The sequence below is a fragment of the Pithys albifrons genome, chromosome 6 (assembly GCF_047495875.1).
Source record: "Pithys albifrons albifrons isolate INPA30051 chromosome 6, PitAlb_v1, whole genome shotgun sequence".
Classification (NCBI taxonomy): Eukaryota; Metazoa; Chordata; class Aves; order Passeriformes; family Thamnophilidae; genus Pithys; species Pithys albifrons.
In genome coordinates, this window is record NC_092463.1 from 39,640,472 (window position 1) to 39,661,438 (window position 20,967).

General features: G+C 44.5%; 2 protein-coding genes across 5 annotated transcripts in view; one reads left to right on the top strand and one right to left on the bottom strand.

Moving 5' to 3' along the window:
- Window positions 1-5,047, bottom strand: part of SPINT1 (serine peptidase inhibitor, Kunitz type 1) — a 19,653-nt gene extending 14,606 nt beyond the window's left edge. The window contains exons 1-2 of the mRNA XM_071558422.1: window positions 4,890-5,047; window positions 4,235-4,703 (exon numbers count right to left, since the gene is read on the bottom strand). Of these exons, the coding sequence (XP_071414523.1) occupies window positions 4,235-4,664 (430 nt within the window). The 5' untranslated portion in view covers window positions 4,665-4,703; window positions 4,890-5,047. The remainder of the gene's footprint in view (window positions 1-4,234; window positions 4,704-4,889) is intronic.
- PPP1R14D (protein phosphatase 1 regulatory inhibitor subunit 14D) lies at window positions 3,401-20,671 on the top strand. Of its 4 annotated transcripts, none has more exons than XM_071558425.1 (6): window positions 3,401-3,776; window positions 4,200-5,848; window positions 13,449-13,930; window positions 17,483-17,578; window positions 17,784-17,816; window positions 19,833-20,671. In XM_071558425.1, exons 3-6 carry the CDS (start codon window positions 13,748-13,750, stop codon window positions 19,899-19,901), a joined length of 381 nt encoding a protein of 126 aa, XP_071414526.1. In that variant the 5' UTR covers window positions 3,401-3,776; window positions 4,200-5,848; window positions 13,449-13,747; the 3' UTR covers window positions 19,902-20,671. The 4 variants fall into 4 exon arrangements, with proteins under 4 accessions (XP_071414526.1, XP_071414527.1, XP_071414528.1 ...); XM_071558426.1 differs by having other exon boundaries at window positions 4,200-5,000; XM_071558427.1 differs by lacking the exons at window positions 3,401-3,776; window positions 4,200-5,848 and adding an exon at window positions 6,579-12,308 and having other exon boundaries at window positions 12,967-13,930.
- The last annotated feature ends 296 nt before the right edge of the window (window positions 20,672-20,967 follow it).

Here is a 20,967-nt window from a genome sequence, read left to right on the forward strand (position 1 = left end):
AGAACTCATGCAGAACCAAAGAGCTCTCACCATTAGTTTCTTGAGGTTTCTGTAGTGGTTTGTAAGAGGTATACACAGGAGGTCAACTTAACCTCTCTAAAACAATACAGCAAACTGAACCAAATATATTTTCAGAATAATGTAAGCTTCTGGTGCCACCAGGCTCCCTCCATCCTTCCTCAGGGCGTGGGAAACTGGTCCTATTTGCTTTAGTGGACAGAAAAAAAACTTTCCCACAAGCCTTTGTGCCATGTTAGTAAAGATCGGTTTGTTCCTCCAGTCTCTTTAGACCCTCCTGAGATGAGTGCTGGAGGATGAGCACCTGGCTCAGGGATGAACAGCACCAGCCGAGGGGAGACCTTTCTCGGCCCAGCTGGGAACCCAGCACCGCTTGGTTTAGTTGCTCTGTGCCCACAGAATGGGAATCAGTGTGTGACCAAATGTTTGAGGAGGGATGAGCTTCACACTTGGGGAGCTCCCTTTTTTGAACGCATTACCAAAGTTTTAGCCTGAAAATCTCTCTCCATGGTGAGGCAGGAGCAGACATATCCTGAAGCCTCCAGTTCCCCAGCACTTACCATCTCCCACTCACAAGCCCTGAATTCAAAAGGAGAAGGAGAGTGTCACCATACATTTCACAACCACCACAAAAGGTTCAGTTCAAGAAATGGACAAAGGTTCAGGGAGGTTATTTTCCAGTTTCACACCTGAAACTGGTTTGCCTAGACCAGAGTAAGCTCGGCTAGTTACTTAAACACTGGGCTCCATTATTACCAATAAAGTGCATGGTGAGCCTGCCCCTCCCGAATGAGCCAGGCAGAAAACTCGCACCAAAGTTCAGGCTGGAGAATCATTTAAGAAGATTGTGCCTTTTAACAATAATATCAGAGACTTCAGGCTGTACAGAGTAGCTGGAATAGGCAATAGACAATGCAAAGCTGTAGTCACCAGCTGCTAAAGAATTCAGAAGCCCATGTTCTCCAAAATACTGAAAATATACTCAGATGATGTGCAGAAACCAGATTTCAGCTGTATTTACTGTTGCCTGTACCCACAGGTTTTTCTGAAGTTGTAACACCGTAAGAGTGGCCACAGTGGGTTAGACCATGGGTAGCCCGTTCCTGTGCTCAGTTGCCAACAGTCTCACTGTGAATGCTTGAGCAAGAGCAACAACAGTGCAAGCATACCCAGCAACTTCCCTGGAGCACTCTCCCAACATCAGACTTTAGAAACACTCCAAGATTAAATTTGCCCACTTAGCAGCCCCCAGCCATGTGCTCTCTTTCAAGTGTCACCTAGTCTCCTCCTGAACATATATATAAACCTCTTCATTCAACAGGTCTGTTCTCTGTAGCAGTAGTGTAGACTTGCAACGTGTGAATTTTTTGTTTAATGTCACCCACTGGGATCACTAAATGAGTATCTCAGTATTCACTAGAAAAATCATGCTTTTAATTCTCATTAATGCAGAGGCAATAGGACACCTGCCAGCAGCATATACAGGAAAGCAATGGATGATAAAGTGGCAGACAAACTTCCTGTAGATTCTTAGAGCCATCTTGGGAGGCTGACAATAACCTGGGCTTCCAAGCAGCCATGAAACATCTCATTTTAACAGTGCTAAAGAACAACAACAAGCAAATGACACAATTTAATCTCCAGTCCGAAACCTGGGCCAAGATTTTTTGCCCATAAACACCTGGGAGGAAAACATGACACGCCAAAAACAGTTTCTTTAACCGTTGTTTCACTTGGCCTCTTCAGGCATCCTGAAAAGGTCAGAAGCAAAAATGCTGTAGAGCTTCCTTAAGCTGCCAGGTGGATTAACTCAGTGCCCAGAGGTTCCTTTACCCTGCCTCCTGCACCTGCCCTATTGTGCCCTTTTTTACTCTTTGGTGTATCACCAGGCATCCACTTTCCTGCCTAGACAGGCCCATTCCTTCTGCATGGACCCAAATCCAGCATCATGGCTGGAGGGGTTTGGGGTTTTGTTTTAGTTCTTTTTTGTTTGTATCTAAACCAAAATGGAGACTGACATTCTTAAGTGTCTCATCAACTCCTATGAGGAGGAGGGCCCAGATGATTTAACCCTTGTTATTATTTCCTATTTCTCCAGCAAAATAACTCCCTTCATCTGTTCTCCTGTCAGCCTCTGATGTAATTCAAGGTGATTCAGCACCAGACAAAGATAATGCCTAAACATTTCAGGAGAGGTAGGAAATGTATTTCCCATCAAAGCATGGTATGAACACTGCAGCCTGATCCAAATACAAAGAAGCTGCACAGTGTCTGTTGCTATAGCTGAAGACCTGCCTGGCACCCACTGAGAGTCAAACACGGGTGTAGAAGAGACCGAGCCCTTCCTACACCTGCAGTGGTATCATGGTGCAAGACCCACGTGAGCAAGGAGGGGCATGCCCGCCTCGGCAGGCAGAGTAACCCCAACTGTATTTCTGGCATGTTTTTCACTTCTCACTGGTAAGTCCTCCTGGGTCTTCCTGCTCCACCACAGCCATCCCAGCATCTGTGAAAGGAGTGTTAGGGGTTTGCAAGGCAGCACCTGCCTGTTCGTGGCTGGGATGCTGCAGCTCGGTGCTGTATGTTGGCAAACACATCACTGCTGGTTGCAGAGACAGGTCGGTGACCCAGGGACACTCTGAAGACCAGTACATATGCAATGCCAGGCCCTGGGACCAACCAAGGGAGGAGGAGTTTGCAGTCTTCTTGTATGCAGCACTTGTCCACAGAGATGAAGAGACTGAATTGCTCAACAGTATATTGTATTTTAATCTAATCTTGTGAAATCAGGATGCATTAGAGATGATGCATCCCCTTTTCCTCCTACAACAAAGTATATAGGAGTTCAGATAGCTACTAGCATGCCACCTCCAGTCCTGGTGATGTGTCCTTCAGTTCCTAACTGCAGCTCTTGTGTAAAGGATTTTGAGCCTGGAATGGAGATGAAGCAGAACTACTGCGACAGCAAGACACATTTACCAGAAGGTCCTAAAATCCAGTGGGAAGCCACTAGTAGGGACAGAGGACTGGAGGGTCACTTCTGCCACATTGCTATTTAAACAAGCAATACCCAAGGGCTGCTCCAGAGAAGTGCCCTGCTCCGAAACCCCCACACTGCTATTCAGGATGGATGAAATGGTCATTGTGGGTTTGTTGCCATTTTCCACCTCCAGCACCCACAAGCCTCATAGGCTGGCACATCCCAGCAGAAAAACAAAGACCTATTCAGCTCACATCATCAAGCCCACGCCCTTGTGCCCACTTGGATGCTCCCCTTGTCATCTTCACAGATCCTTTCCTTCCCACAGGTGGCCTGGGAGGGGGTGTGAGAAGGATTACCCATACAGATATCCCCTAACAGCCCTGCCCAGGCATCAACAAATAATAAACCGGTTATGGTTGCCAAAGACCCAGCCAGGCTAGAAACATACCGACCTCATCAAGCTTCAGCTAAAACACGGAAGAAGGAGGCAAAAGGAAGAATTGCTGTGTTTTCAGTGTTTCTGAACACACGGCAATTCTTTGGGGACAGCAGTGTGAGTGGCAAGTGGCCAGCTTCAGCTTACTTTGTTTTCCACCTGGTTCTCTGAGTCCTGGTGCAATCAGGCAAACACGGGACTGAGGAAAGAAACCCACCTCAAAAGGGAAATTTTTAACTAACCTCCCCCAGCTGCTCCTCTCCCTCCTCCGGCAGCAAGGACTAGCCCCAACAAGCAGAGCCATTCTGAGACACCTCACCATCCAAGCTGCTGTTAAAGGTAAGTGGACTGCGTTCTGCCTCTAGCCCCTGAGCAATTAAGAGATTAATGCAGCCCTTTAAAACGCGGTGATGTGTAGATTTTCAGAGGATTTCACTTTCCAACCTCAGAGCCCGGGGGGGAGAGAGAAGAAAAACAATATCTTTTTCTCTATATTGTCAAGAAGTATAACGTCAGACTGCGTTTGTTAATCACACACTCCACCCGCTTCCAACAGGTTAAAGAACGATTCCGTCTCCATTTACTATTAGGTAAACGGAGGCACGGATCTTAAATTACTATCAAGGTTAGGGAAAACCTTTGTGGCACAGGAACATACAGAAACACCATCTTTAGCATCACTGTATCTCGACTGTTTGGCAGTACTGCTGCCCAAATGCTGACTGGAGGATCTGGCACCACTGGCCATTATTTCTCTTCCAGACCCGGTTTGCAGGAATCCATTATGGGCACCTTACCACTAGATCCGTGATTCTTCATTGCCAGGTAGGAATCGTACACGTCCTTCTTCAAAAAGTTGAGAAAGCCGATCTTCCTGGCAAACCTGCAGACGAAAGTCTGCTCATAGAGGCAGTTGAGGAGAAAGCAGCCCCGGATGTGATCTTCCTCCGTGTCCGGGCCCTGCTCCACGAGAGCCAGGTTACAAGCGGGGTCCTTACAGCAGGCTCTCACGCAGTCCCTGCTCCGATGGACCATGGGGGACGACAAGAAGGTGGCTCCATTCTGGACGGAGGCATCTGTATCCAGCACCCAGTCTGGCAGTCCTGCCGTAAAGTCCTCCAGGCACATTTCCCCGAACGGTCTTTCCTTCTGCCCTTTGCTGAAATCCAGCGCCAGCAAGAAGCATAGCCACGACACAAACCATGGACCAGGTCTCCCTCTGGCCATCTCGGCGCCCCGATTCTGTCTTGAGACCTCAATCCTTTCCTAAAGGGAGGGAGAAGACAGATGAAGCTAAGAGGGACAGTGTTTAAGTACCTGTCACCCCGGAGCGAGTGGGGAGCCGGAGCATGGCCGAGGCCGCAAGCAGGATTCCGGCTCGCCCCCTAGGGTAGCCGGTGTGTCCCCTGACCCTGCAATTCATCCCTCGGCATGCGCTCTCAGCCCCCCCACCTGGACGGTCTCCGGTGAAACTGATGCTGGGAGCGGGGTGTCCCCCTCGTCCCGTTCCGCCTTCACCCCCCAGGCGTGCCTTCCGCTCTGTCCAGAGAAGACAAAGGCACGGTGAGTGCAGGAAGTGAAAACCAACTCCCTCAGAGAGAAAAAAAAAAAAAAAGATCAGGTCACTCCCTGCATGGTGAATTGCCTAAGAGGAAGGGGAGGAGAGACGAGCTGATACGATCTTCTAATCCTCTTGGAGCTGAGCCCAGAGCAGTTCTCTCGCTCCCCCAGGGCCAAGGGCACCCACTCCAGACGAGCATCCAAACAGTGGGTGCGTGCTGCATCCCCGTGCTAAGAATGGCTCAAAGGAACTGAAAGCCGGGGAGCAGGCGCTCTGTGTCCTCTGTCAGTCGCCCTCGTGCTCTGGTGTGGCCAGTGGCACGGAGCACCATTAGCCCGGGTCTTCCTAACCCAAATGAGTCAACCTTCAGCCATATCTGCAGTGCCCACGGCCGTTGTTGCTGCAAAGGGTTTCGTGTTCAGTGCAGGCATCTCGAAATCACGATTTCTCTGCTCTTAGGACACAGTATTCCTTTAGAGTGAAAGCACTTGAAATCATATTTGGAGCTACCAGGGTGGCAGGAACTCTGCCACCACAGCAGTAAAAACTTTTAGTACACCTCACTAATGACGAACGTTTCACTGCTCTCAGTCTTATATAGATCAGCCATGGTCCATTTATAGAGCCCTTGCCTTGCAGAATGGTGCTGTTTGGGGTCACAAGTACACAAAAGCTGCCTGTTCATGTATTTTTGCCTTTCCTGCTTCTACTTGCAGGTCCATGATCAAACTTCTCTGTTCAACAGATACACCTGTGTCATCTGCCCCCTCTGCCTGTAAACAGCCCTAAAGCCCCATGGCAAACTGTTCTTATCACTCTGTCATTCTCATTAAGAAAGCAGAGAGTGCTGGTAATTTGCTTGGACATTATTTGCATTGAAATATTTCATCATTTAAAACAACAACAAATGTGAGATGGCATTGTGTGGTATGTCTTTGAAAAGGGATGGCAAGCAGCAGCTAAGTATCAAACAGTTGGCTTTGGGAGCCATTCTAACCTCCAGCATTTCAGTTCTTGTTGCTTCTTTTTTTACCTCTGATCCAGCCTCATGTATCCTTAGAGATGTTTCCCACCTCCTGGCTGTCACAAACACCATGGGAACATACTATTCTGTAGATACTATTTTTCAATACCTCTCATGACTTTCTATGAGGAGAATTCTAAGAAAGTACTTTCTGCAGCCTGATGTTGACATTTGTGTATAGTACTGACTTCTGTTTGGAAAAGGAGATTGCTTTGATTTGACTATGGTAGGGTATAAAAAAAATATGGGCAAAGCCTAACCTGTGAAAGTGGATAGTAGGAAACATGCACATCTGCAAAGCAGAAAGGTGTTTGTTTTCCTTACTGACTTTATGAAATCTTTGTCAGAAGATGGATAGATGCCTCTCACTCCATACTCAGATCCCATCTCTATACCAGGTCTTTTGGACCCACTGCAGACTATGCAATTAGGAAAGAGGGAGTTGACCTTGCTGTCCTAAACAACTTCTAAATACATGCAGAAGAAATAAAAACAACAAGAGTGTCTTCTTCTTGTATTCTGCACTGCCTGAGGCACTCTGCTGGAAGCTCTCTTTTCTATTAATCTGGCGGAGAGTTTTCTATGTATCTATTCAAAGCCTTCAGTGTGGAGCCAGGTGAGGAGCAGTGGAGTTCCCTGGCACAGGAGTAAGGAGCTAGGGGAGCAGCTGACCCCATGACAAACCAACCATGGATTTCCACACTGGCAGATATCCACATCCACGTTTGGATATCCACACTGGCAGAACTGGCCCTAAACTGGTTTGGTATTTTTGTCTCACTATCAATAACCTAATCTACCTCAGCAGTTGTGTTGTGTTACAAAATCTGTCACAGGGTTCCTGCAAATGTGAGGGTCATGACATCTGTTCTGCATGTGCCAACTAATATAACTCCTAGAAGCTCAGAGCTGGGAGGATTCCTGGAATGGCATCTCTAGTGCATGTGTGTCCCTCCTTGCCCTGCCTTTTTTAAAACTTAAGAGAGGATGAGCCACCGCATAAGATGATCAGGCCTAACCTTTAGAGTAGGGGTTTTCAATAGCTTTTGCTCTAAGCAGAAAACTGTTCTAATGTTCTGCTGCAAGGTTTTCTGCTCCTCACCCTAAAAGTCTTTAGAGTTACTTTTTATTCAGTTTTATTCAGTGTATTTAATAATGGTAGCACAGTTTCTTAATATGCCAAGTTCCTTCTGGAGGGCTTCAGTAATTAAAATTTTAATTGAGATTCATCCCAGCTTCTACTCCCAGGAACCCACCTCTGTTGCAGCAGCTTTTCTCTCAACTCAGTAACTCAATTTTTGCTCTTCTAACCTAGAAATTTCATTGCAGCCCTCATCTTCCACAAAATTAATAAATTCCCATGACTTCAGCTGAAACATGTTATTCATATTAGTGTGAAGGGAAAGTAGGGTGTGTGATTTTATGACTTGGGAGTGTTTTTAAGGGGTCCTGAAACAGTGAGTCATTGTTAACTTTTGTCTGTCTTTGAAGTGTCTGTTCTCAGTCTGGCAATAACTTCTCAGGAGATGACTCAAGGGGCTAAGCCACACTATAGTTTAATATTTGACTAAGATTAAAAGAGCTCTTAGACACACATGGCTTATAACAAACTTGGTGCATCACCTGCTTTCTTTCTGTGACTGCTCTTGAGACCCCAGCACCTGTTGGCAGCTGGATGCCCATCTTCCAGAAGAAAGTAACTCCAACAGGCAGAAAAATAAGGACAAAGTGGTTCAGATTCCCTTTTGCCACACTGTACTGCCCAGCTCCCTGGCTTCACCTCCCACAATGACTTCCTTACAGCAGCTTGTCCCACCAGCTGCTGCAGACAAATCCATTCTGCTGTGTTTTACCTGGGAACTGCTTCATGTATAATTAGCGCTTGGGAGACAGGTTTGCTTGCTTGCTTATTTTGTTATATTTGCCTCAGGCTAAACGTCCTGATGTGGTTTAGGAGTGAGACCCAGATGCAAGTGACGGCACAAAGATGTGGCAAAGGAAGGAGACAGGAAGGGATCTCATCAGGCCATGACTAAGAACTGCTGTTTGAACAAAGCAAGAGAAAGGATGACAGGCTGCTTAGTCCTCTTGAGATCCATTCCCATTACATCAAGCGTAGCTTTGGGACAGGGAGTTACAATGAAGGTATGTTGTTTCTGTGGGGAAGTTCTTGTCCACAGTCCTACATGGCACTGGCTTTTATTTTAATGTTGTTGGTCAAGGTAAATCCTTAAGAGCAGGAGCACTGGGAAAGGACGAAGGGGAAACAGTGTCTAGACTGGTTACATGGAAAAAGTATCTGCATTTTTGTCCTGTCTATGTTAGGCTTTTACAAGGAGATAGGTATAGAAATGTGAAGCAAAGAACCTTCATTTTGCAGGAACTAGAATAAACTTACATTTTCCACTGAAGTTCCCACAGACAACTTGAGTTGTTCTTCACCATACCTGTGAGTGGAATAGGATCATCTATGGAGTTTCCCAGGGCCTCTCCTTCTCCTTCACTTCCTACAGTGACTGCATCCCTGGAAACCTTCTGTCAATACCTTCAGGCCAACTGCCAGTGCCTTCTGGGAAAAGTCTGCTCTCCTCTCCATAGATAGAGATTTCCATGCAGGTGTAAACAGTACAGTCCCTGCAGATGTACTGTGTCCTTTTCAGGGGATCAGGTAATAATAATCTTCTTGGTGCAAGAGCTGTACATCCTCTGCCAGCCTGAAATGCTGAAAGCAAGCTGGAAAACAAGGAAAATCCATTTCAACTATTAAGCCAGTGCTTTCTTGTCTCTGCTGTTCAAAGACTTGCTGAAAACTCTATGTCACGTAAAACCACTTATCATGCTACCAGTGCCACAAGCCTCTTTCTGTAGGGAAACAGCAGAGCAATATAATAGGGAGAGCAACAAAACAACATGGGCAAGTTTTCAAAGATCCCCAAATAATCCATTTGGCATGTAATTCATGCTGTCAGATTCACCTAAGTATTGAAGGTGAAGGGAGGGCTTCTTCCTCAGTGGAGATGCTTACTCATCCCACTACCTACAGGATGTCTGAGGATGGACAGAGATAAGGGCAATTACTTTCCTAAATAAGGAGAGGGTCTAGGGTTTGCTACTGGTGCTCCAGAGCAGTAGGTAAAACTATTTCTCATTTACCCTTCTTAGCTGCTGCTGAGCCATTAGCCTGTATGCTTCACTGAACTGCCAGTAAGGGAGGCCTGAGGGAGGGGAGGTGGGCAGGCTAGCTTGTCTGACTTCTCTTTTGGTGAGACCTGTCTGTTTCCTGAGGCAGTGCCAAACAGTGCAATTTCGGGTTGATCAGTCAAATACTAAATTGGGAAATGTTTTCCTCTGTCACTTGTCATTCTTCCTTCTCAGTGCCCTCTCATTGCCTTATGAAACGTGAGACTGTCAGGGGAAAGGAGTAAGTCTAATTACCTATGTCTGACTGAAGAATATATAGGCTCCTCTCTACATGTTGGTGGGAAGGTAGTAGTACTTCTCAGGTGAGAGGTGGAGACTCTGTGAGCTGGAATTCCCTTTCTGCTTCCATAAGTCTCCAGGAGCTGAGAGTGAGAGGGGATGCCCGTTTCCTCTTCTCACTAGAACTCTGGGGCAAAGATGCAGCCTTTTTTGTTTTCATGCTCTCATGGAAACATTGAAAAATAAGGGAAGTGAATGATGGACATCAAAATGCTGGGTGTACTTGGGTTGCTCACTAAGGGCTCCAGTTTTTTTATATCTCCAATCCTGGCTACATTTTTCTGATCTGCACAACTCTTTTTCTGTGCCTGTTCCTGCTCACGGGAAAGTACAGAATCTCTTTACCTTGTGGTGTTACTGTAGGATATATACAGTCACCTCTGCTGGCTTCTCTGGTTTAATTTGTGTTAACTATCATGTTTGTAACCACAGTGAAAGTGATTGTTTTCTAAAGCAGGTGCAGAGTGGCGTCTGCTGTCTTGAAGGGAAATGTTCCTCTCTAGGCTGGAACTCAGGGCAAACGGGCCAACCTGGTTCTCTGGAAAGATGAGCTGGGGTTCTGCTGAATTATTAAGTACACACCACAGCCATCAGCTCAGAAAGAAAGAGAAGTACCAGCTTAGGTCACAGGTGTGGGATGGAGATTACTAGCTTCAAGAACAGAGGAGTGTAACTGGATCCGACTCATGCCCTTGGATGCTCTGCTGCCTGGATCAATGTCACAGATGCTTGGCACTACAACGCATATGCTCAGCTTGGTTTGGTGGGCTTCCATGGCACCATAGACAGTCACACAGTGCTGAATCCTCCTTCTCCTTTCAGAGGCACTTCACTCTTAGGGCAGGCCCTAGGTCACACTCATGGAAACTGAGGCACGTTTCAGTCTAACAACTCAGATGTGTTGGCCATGTTTAAACCCCCTTTATTCAACAACATAAATGATACATGGATTTGCAGAAGACAGGATCACAAGCAGCTGCAGCAGGAGGTCTGCTGGAGCTTATGTGTGCACAACTCTTGTGAAAAAATGGGTTGTCTGATTAGATGACTTTGTTGCCCAAGTATGTGTGTTTACTCTAGAAGTTTTGGTCAAAGCTGCATGCCCCAAGCTACATGAAAAGATAACTAGGTTGGAAATAAGATCACATTTCCCAGCCATGCCTGAGGTCTCCAAGATCCTTCCACTGTGCATTTCCAAACAAAAAGGTGAATGTCTTTCTGTCTCTTTGGCCACGTGAATCTGCTGTGATGCAAGGAAAGGACAGGATGGGTTGGGGCACTGTGAAGAGAGTCATGCAGCTGCTTCTTGTTTGGTGGCAGCTGGCACTTACTGGCACTGGCAAGTGGCTGGTGCACCTGTAGGAGATGCTGCTTCATTCAAGGGGACAATATCCCTAAATGAGGCTTCAAGTTCTGTTGCTGTAGGAACTTCTACTATACCCTGTTTTTGCTTCTTCCTCTTGTTTTAATCCTAGATCAAAATAGTTTATTACTGGAGGAGGCCTACTTTATAAGTACACTTTATTTGTATATTGCCGTCTTCTTTTTCCAAAGAATTCATCACTAAGGTTATATACACTAAAGCAGTATGATGCTGTAATCTGTCTCATTTTGCCTTACAGCTTTCCTGAGAGGGCCTCTGACATCACTCTCTTGTGCAGTTGTAGGGTGACACCGATCAAGCAGCAGGAGGGCACAAGGGGCTGTTCATTACTTTGTCAGTACAGGACAGGTTGTGGGGTAACTCTGCTTGTGGACCTTTTCAGATATAGTATTGCAGTGCATTGCTTATGCTCAAGTGACATAACTCAACAGTGGCTCAAACTCAGGTTATATTCCCTTTTCCCTCTTCCTCACATCTCTCCTGTGACTTCTGGATCCTCTGATTCATTAATTCAACCATATGGCAGAACACTGACAGAGCAAACTTCATTTTTCATGTAGAGTTAACTAAACTGTTCAATGGAGAGCACCAGAGTCAGCACAGGGGTGTGTAGAAAGGAGCAACTTTCCTGCCAGCCCTTCAGTCACTGCAAATATTAGGAGTGACTCAGTTATGACAGGTAACTTCTCTTGTAAGTCTGGTCCTCTTTCTCTGGTCTTAATTCTGGCCCCTCTGGAGTTCCTTGGGATAAAAGAAATATAGGTTGTTTTCCCGTGTTTTCCCCTTTCAAGTATGTCAGTCCTTGAACACCAAAACAGAGCACTTCTATTTGGAGACAGAAATTTGCCATCTGTGACAGTGTTTGTCCTTTGGTCTGTAGTTACCTTGTGAAAATCTGCCCTTGTTGGGCCATATTAACCTTTGAAATGTCAATAGTTGTAAATGCATTATAAGATGTTCAATGGGCTCTGCAAGGTTTCAGTTAAGAGTCTCTGAAGAATCTGCACTGAATATGCTCTGAGCTTCTCACAACACAGATTTTTCTGGTCCAAGTAAGACAGTTTTAGGAGTGAGATTAGAGGGAGGATATAGCCAAGCAGTGAGGAAAAATGGGTAAAGCTGCTTAAATTAAATGGCTGACAGTTCTTTTCTGAGCAGCAGTTTTAGGTTATCTGAAAACCAGAGGAGATATCAGTTTCAGGTGTACTTTATACTTTATTCTTCACTGGTGTGAAAGCAAATTTCAGAATCAGCATTTTGTGGAATTTCCTGTCAGAAAAGGCTTTTATTTTTTGCTCACATTAAGGATGAAAACATGGGCTTTAATGACCCTCCTCATTTTTCTATCACCCTGCGTACAAGATGTTGCTGGCTGGCTGTACCACCATCCCTTTGGGGACAGAACTGTGGCAGGGGGACTGGGTAAGAATTCCAGAGGAGACTGAATCCCCTGCAGACTGTCCTATGCTGCCTGGCAGCAGCTATCAGTGGGAGAAGGGTTGGTTGCTTTTCCTTTGGTTTATCTAGCTCTTGGTCTCCAAACCGGAAATACCTAGGCTGTCAGGAGCAGCAGAGGCTTATTTGCTTTTTCATGAATCACAAGACTGGGGACATTTGATCTGCCTCATGATGGAGGGTCTCAGCCCTCTGTTTGGTAGGGCAGCTCCCTGGGCAGGTTGCCAGAGGGCTCTGGGAAAGGATGAATAAAGAGGTGCAACAGCATCTGGAGGGACCACAGGTATCCCAATGCCCTGGCACCCTGTAAACACAGCCAGCCTGATTTCTGTTCCTCTGAACTGTGCTGCTCACACGTATCCTTCCAAAAGGTATAGTGCAATAATGCTGCACACCTTTAACCTGTCTTCCAGTTAGAAGTAAACTGTAAACCAAGCAATTGCAATACACAGTCTGATAGCAGTTCATGACGCTTCAGCAGGTGAACCTGTGTACCATGCATACTTTTCTATGGGAAAGAGATGATGCTATATCCTGAGTCAGGCTTTCCCCCGAAGTGTCATCACATCAAGCACTGTACTTTTTTTTTTCCTAATAAGAACACAGATATTTTCTTTTATTCCAGAAGCTCCTTGCTCAAATGATCTCAAATTAAGGCCACTGGGATTTCTACAGAAATTTTTGAAAAAGGTGGAATAGAATTACAGAATGTAGAACAATGTAAAATGGAACTGCTAAACCCAAGTTTGGGTTGCAGTGTCATTTTCTGACCTACTGCAGTAAAATAATGGATATAGTTACCTGGCTCCAGACCACTTCTTATCTGTGCTGCATTCAGTGCTTTAGCTGGAAAATGCCAAATCCACCATTTCGATGGGAGCTAAACCCTGTAGTTGCAGGCAAAATAGTTTACGGAGTTGAGTATCAGCTGCAGCAGGATTCATTGTATTATATGTGGATCAGCCTTCTGGAATTGCATATGCATGTAAGTTATGCCTATAGGAAATTAGTAACTTAAAACCTTCTTCCCCGCCTCTTGGAGCTGACTTACGTTAAATATTAACAAACTTGGTTCATCAATTCCCTGGTTCACTTGGCTTCTTTTAGCAACAGATGTTATTACAACAACAACTCTGCCTGCCTCCCTGCTCCTGTCAGCCCAGCCAATGGTGAAACGCAAGAATCTGCTGCTGTAATTCTGCCTGTAGAGCCTGGCTGCTGCCCCAGTCCTATAGTCACCCCAGACTTTCTCCCTGAGATCACCAATGCATCCCACCTTTGGCATCTCTGAGTAGCTTGTGCTGAGGGACACTAATTGCAGAGAGGCTTTGCAGAGAGACTGAGGAAAGGTGTGAGGGAGTCCACAGGAAGGTGAGTTCCTGCTGTCAGAGGAGGAAGTGGTGAGCATGGCCAGCAACCCCAGCACACTGCCCCGGGTGACCTTCCAGACGCCGGAGAAACCTGGGGAGGAATCATCACACAGGAAACTGGGCAAGTTGACCATAAAGTACAACCGCAAAGACCTACAGCGCTGGCTAGACCTGGAGGAATGGATTAATGCCCAGCTGCAGGAGCTGTACCAATGCCGGGTGAGTAGCTGGGGCAAATCAATGAGTCAGGTGAATGGGTCTAGAGGCTCTTTGTGCTGTGACAGAGTTTTGCTGGCTCGGTTTCACTGGAAATAGTTTCTCATTTTCATTCTTCAGTAGGTATCTCCTTGCTATGTGCTGCAGCCCCCTCTCTGACTGGTGTGTCAGAGGAAGCTTGCTCTAATACATTCCAACTAGCTATTGCTCAGCACGAGTAGCAAAAGGTAGAGAGATATATAGACACAGGATATTTCATGTTGCTGAACTGCATGTGGTGGCTTTGCTGAGAACAGTATTTAAGCTAGCTGGGTTACAGTTATCAGCGTATCCCTGTTCTGTTTGAATGAAACATTGAGTAATGCTGTTATCTGTAGCTGCAGAGGACACATTACTGGCAGAAGAAGGGGAAAAACCCCCTGTGGTCAAATGTAGAGATCTTTTGCCTTCCTCTTCACAAATCTCCAGAGCTGCCTTCCTTGCCTGAGCTTCCCTTTTCAACAGCAACAGTCCTTCCTCGATTCTTTCTGCCTACCTGGGAGCTGTTTCACTAAGAAACATGTAGGAGTGCCTAGCTCCAGTACCTGAATGATATGGGTCTTTACTTCAGCTGTTGCAGGGTACATGACAGTTTTTCATCGGGCTAGTATGACATTTAAGTCAAGTTCCAGTGCTGGCTGGGTACACTGAAATTTTAACCTTGTACTATCACTTAGATGGATGACTCTTATGCTGAGCACTTTCAGAAGTGATAGTGCTTTTCCATGCTTGGCACAACCCTTTGGAGCGTGGTACAGGAAAAGGTAAAAGGATTTCTTACATTGTACATCTTGAGCTTAAACCCATTTAAATAGCTTGATTAAGGGTTTTTCTTTACTCTGTAGGGCAATGACTGATACAGTAAGAGAATGTAGCTTTCTTGACTCATAGCCCAGTACATCTTCAACAGAAGACATAGATGGGTGTAACAAATTTTGTACATCAGCTTATTCATGTCCTGGATGGTGATGGACTAAATTAACTGCCAAGGCATTTCTATCCTGTTTTCTGTATTTGCACCATAGCACAACACTAAGTACATTTAAGGATAAAAGAGTTGATGATTGCTTAGTGTTCTGCTCTGAGCATCAGCAGTTTCAAATTGTAATCAACAGTCGAAGTGGATGTGTTAGAATGGCCCAGGAAAGGTGTTTTTTGTGTTATATGCCATGATGGTATAGAGAAGCTTTTGCCTGCCCAGGCTGATTTTCTGGGCCTGAGAGCCATAGAACAGTGCCAGCTCCACAGCTGAAGAGCTAAACTTCAGGAACTGTCTCTGAAGTTGTCTTTATTATTGTTGTTGCTCTTTGTTTTTACTATTGTAATCACTATTATCATAATTTTCTGTGTAACTGTTTCCTACTAGATATTCATGGGAATGTACCAGATTCTCATGCCATGCTGGAAGATAAAAATAGTTCATTTCTGTTTTAATTTATGCCATATGCAAAAAACAGGCAGCAGAAAACAAATAAGGAGAAAAAGGTCCTTCCTTCTGCTGAAAATGCATGGCTTCTCTGAAAATTCCCCCTTTGAGGAATTGCTGCAGTTTTAAAGAGTTAATTTTTGGGACTTTTTTGAGACAGACAAGAAGCACTTGGTAGCACCAGTCACATGACCAAAGACAGGGCTCCCTATATGCTACTCTTACTTGCTGAAGTCTACAGAGACAGACCTTTGCACTTGTAAAGGTGTCACAAAATCAAGTCAGCTTATGTTATCATTTCTGGTTTTCAGAAAATTACGAGCTGCTTACTGTCATTAGAGTACCTGCCCAAAGCAGACATTTTTTCCCTAGTATAAAATGCCAGCAGGCACAAGTGAGAAACCCCAACATGCCCTTACAGGACCAGATTGCCAGTGGATTGCCTTTGCTAGCACCTCTGCAGCACAACACATTTCCCTACTTCCTAGCGTATTCAGGCCAGCCTAAGAGACTTGCTGCCAGGAACTACATAACATGATGCTGTGAAAGGTCAGAGACTGTTAATAGGGTACAACAGGTTACATAGGAGCTTTTCAAGTACATGCATGTGCCAGAGTAAATGACTTCTAATTGCCCAGATGTCCAGCAAGTCCTCCTGGTCTTCTCCGTGCATTGTGGCAAGACTGTTGAGCTGCTCTAGGCTTCCTTGTATCCATCAACTTCAATTACATTTACCATTTTCTGTTACCTCTTACTTTGCTCCACCTGCCTTTGGCAGTGCCTTCCAGAGATTCAAATGCCAGCAAGGTCAGTTCAAACATCACCTCCTGACAGAGGTAATATGAATGCTATGATGTTTACTATCGTGACGCTTTTTTGCAACAAAACTAAGGCTCTGTGATTTTCAAGATGATTCCTTGCGCATAGAATCCAGAACAGCATCCAGACTAGGCCCAAAAAACGACAGGGAGTTCCTATCCTGTCTCACCCTCCTGGCCTATTTAGCTTCTTAGCCAAAGTCAGACTGGATCAACACCTGCTTTCTAAATAGTCACATGAAAACTATTACGTTTAAGAAGAAATGCTGTGTGGGTCACTGTGTAATATATTTAAATCTGGTTTATTAATTACTGTTAAGTTAGCTGCATATTAAAGTTAAACAAGGACTTCCTACTTCCTCCCTTGCTTCATATCACGACACTGCTCTGAAAAAGTTTCTTTTTCCCTTGGAAGCATTGCCTTTATTGTTTAACATTTGACATGTGCATCCATAAATGCTACTTGGCAATCAGGCACTGCGCTGTTTACCCAGTTGATTATTATGCTAAAATATCACTAGTGTTGTGTTATGAAAGATTCATTTTGGAAATATACTGGAAAACCACAGCCTGCTTTCCTTACAGTCTTGTAAAGACTTGTGAAGCTAGAATGTGTCTGTGATCAAGTCTTACAAATATTTCCAACTACCACCCCCATGCAGTACAAGATTATTACTCCAGTCACCAAACCTTCATATCTCTCTTACAATAATGGAGACCATTATGTCCTGATCATGTCCGTTAGAGAAAGCTGGCAAAATATGGTTAGGTCTTTCAACAGTAGGATTATCTTTCTCTCCATTGCTGCGAAAAGTCTTAGTATAAATACAAAGTAAGTGAATGTAATTAGACAAAACCCCTAAAATCTTCTTGTATTATTTGGGCCTCTCTAAGATTAGCCTGCTGGATTTCTGTTTGGTGACCTCTTCATAGGTGAGGGGTGTCACAGGCTGTCTTAAATTACATTGCAGTAGGGAATTGCAGTTGAATATTCTCGAAAGGGCCTTTCCATGACAGATGATGATCCCTGAGCAGTATAGTGGTGGGAAACAATGAAGGATGTGTACATCAGGATATGTGGTTCCAGCAGACACCACAAAAGAGCTGGAATCTGTGGTGACTTTATAAGAACCTTCTTATTTTAAGATTATTTATATCTTGACTTCAATTTTGCAGAATAGTTTTATTGTAACTCAGCTGCTCGGTTCTGTAAAAATGGAGTTCTTAGACATTTCAAAGTGTATTAACTGTGGTTGTTTTTTTCCTTTTTAGCTAAGGGAAGAAACTGAGGCCTCAGCTCCTGAACCACAAATTGATCTTGAAGATCTCCTGGAGGTCCCTAATGAAGAACAAAAATTAAAACTACAGGTCAGATAGACTTGGTGACTTTAGGTTAGGAACTCTATTTATAAGAAGTAGTGTTGGTGGGGTAAGAAATATGTGTTTGCAGTGTTGCATGATGCTTCCCTGTGTTTTTGCCTGTCAAAGGTAGTAAGATTATATATACCCTTTTTGTAGAGAGGAGAAAATTGGATCAACCCATAAATACTAAAATGTCAACTCCTTTTTTTAGGAAATCCTCCATGAGTGCTCCAGCCCAACAGAGGTGAGTGAAACACCACAAAGATGTACATTACTGTGCTGCTACAGTGTATCTTTGTTGCTACTTGGCAGAATAGCCAAGATATTTCTGTGACGTAATGCCTTTAATCCTAATGGGAGGTGTTTGCCACTTTATTCTGCTGTGTTACAAAATTACATGTAAATCTACATGGGTGAGCTGAAGGCAGAGGACTGGAGCAAATAAGGAATTATGCTTACAACCCAAGAAAAGTTCATTGCATGTTTTTCTAATTTGGAATGACTAGGATTAGTTGCTATTTGGTCCTCAATGTAGAAAAGCCATAGATAGTGATACAGCTCACATAGGCATCTTGCACACTGCCAACTAAATGCATTCTTAGCTTAAACCACTCTAGTGGTTATGAGTGACAAGAATGTAAGATGGTCCTCAGGTTGGATTGGGCAGTAACTGCTGAGCAGTGACCATGTAAGTCAGTTATACATGTGGGGGGTTTTTCCCCATGTGAACTTTACAAGTACTGATATTCAGTTCAAGAGTTAAAGAAATACCAGAAGTTGCTACAATGTCCAGAAGAGCAGAGCCCAATAATTTGCAGTGTAGTGTGTGCATCACTCAGGAATTGCCTTTGCTGTACTGCATACCTGTGCAAAATAGGGTCCCCCATCATGGCTTCAGCCACATGCATTGCATGTGAATATTGTGATTGGACATTGGTCCTCAGACTCCACATCTTATCAAGCCTATGTAGTTGTACAGTGATGAACTTATAGAAAATGAGATGAATACATGACTATCAGTGAAATTAAATTGGGCTGTAGCAATCACTACAGATAGTCTCCTAGCAGGGGTACGACAAAGTTGGTAATACAGAAATAGCTTTCAAAGTGTCTGAATTTCAGATCTGAGGCAAGAATCCCACATTCCCAGAGCAATAACAGAAAACAGTTTGGTCTACTGATTCATAAGCCATGAAAGTGTCTTGTGGACAGCATGGTACCTGCTGAACACAGATACTGCTATTCCATTGGCAAAACCATGTCCTTTCACCCTGGTGATCTTGAATCCAATCCCCTTGAAAGATCACAGCAAGCTAATTGCAGAAAGCAAACAAGAAACAAACCAGTTTCCTCTGAAAGGCCTGACTGAAAAGGAAAGCATCCTCTTAGGCATTTACTTCCAGAGCAAGTTGTGGCAACCTCCAATCACCCAAGTGAAGAAGCTGGGCTTCTGCACAGCACAAATGGAACAAGCTGCAATAATTCCAGTGACTTTGCCTAATTTCAAGGACATGTAGCTCTATCTTTGGATGAAGAAAGGCTGCACATTTCTTTATGGTGATGTTACTTGTCATGCAAAGGATAAAGTTTGCACTAGTCACATTGCCTTCTGCTTAGAATAACCAGATGGGCCACTTTAGTTCATAGTCCTTGGCTGTGTCAGCAAAGTAGTTGGAGTTTATCTCCACTACCGCTCATCTATCTGCTCTGCCTGCCCTCAACCCCTGCTCAATGTTATCATTAGACCTGCGTGTGTTTTGCTCCACCTCTTCTCTGCCAGCCACTTCCTTGTAGAACTGGCATAGCTCCAAGATAATTTTGAATCCACAACATAGGGCTTTACAGGTTCAACAAGAGGGACAACTTGCTTTGCCCTAGATTGGGAGGGCATAAGAAGTAGGCAGGAGGTTATGGTGGCAACAGGAAGCAGTGGAACCTAACAGAGGACAACAGCATCCTCAGGTCATCTCAAGGTGGAAAAAGCAGGTATCTGGGATGAAGAAGGGCAGGCTAGCTCCTGGAGAGAAAATAAACATGGCTGTTCAAGGGAAACAGAGGAAGGGAAGTAGAGGAGCTTTCAGACTCTTTTTATCCATGAAAAGGCCTCCTTTCCCAAGTTAAAAGTTAGGTTTGCTCAATAAATGTCAAAATTCTGGTTTCTGCTCAACATAAAGGTGAATGATGCAATGCCATAGTACTCTTGGGGCTGGTGAGCACTGGAATTAATATGACATCCTTCTTTAACCAATTCTTATTGTAGGATTTCATTACGGAATTGCTTAGTCGATTGAAAGGTCTCCGGAGAGTCACCAATCCTCAGAAGAAATGACCTTGCTCATATGGAACACCCAGCTTTGGTCACAACATGCATCTTCCCCACAAAAACCAGGATCAGCAACAGCACGTCTGAATATGTTTAGGACTTATTGTTACTGAGAAACATCACCAAGTTTGTGAACTTTGTACTAGTGGTCTGAAGTCTCTACTCCTTCCAGATCTACACACGCAGTGGGAATACAGGTTGTACATTTTCCTGATTCTTAATGAGCATGTTAACCTGGGGAACAGGACAAGATGTCCTTCCTTTAGTTTCTTCTACGATGTTCTGTGCTGGTCGAGGAGCACTGAATACAATTTTTGAGCTGATTGAGACTTCTTTCTTTCTGTCCACTGCAAGGAAAACAAGGCATTGGTTATCACTCATTCCTCAACATGGAAGATCAGTGACTGTTAAGCTGCACCCCATTTCAGTTTTGCTGGGACCCAGCTGTGATCTCCTGCCTGTTACTGCTATACCTGATCCCACACCATTGCATGCACTTTCTAACTCTCATTAAGCCTCTGTTATTTATGAAGGTTGGGCAGAAAATTCACAGCAGAATGGAAGGAAAATGTTCAAGTGCACCTGGTTTACTTAAGGGGAAGTTTGTGAAACAGCTGCTAAGGCTAATGGAAGAGATTCTTTTTCCCTTTTTGGGGAATTTAGGCCTTAATGATTTAGAAGTGTCTTCTAAAGGAGCAAGGTCTGGGAATGATTTTTCTCATAATTTAAAAAGATGTTGGAAAAATACTTATTTTGTATATTAAACCAGAGAAAACCAATTATGCACTGCTTGCTTTTGCTCTCTCTTTAGGTGCTAAAGAAAAACTGAAGTAAAAAAATATCTGCTCCCAATTTCCCTTCAGGGAAGATCTCAGAGCAAGTCTTTTGCAGACAATGTATGTATGTGTATGGCCAGACTTTGAGAACGCAGATTTGGGCAGGGCTCTCCCCACGTGGGTGTGCCCTTCCAGCCTGCGCAGTGGATTTTTTAGGTGAGGCACAGCATGCACAGAACTGTCCTAAGGGTCCATTTGCCATGGCCGAGCGAGCTTGGACAGTGACAGGGAAGTCC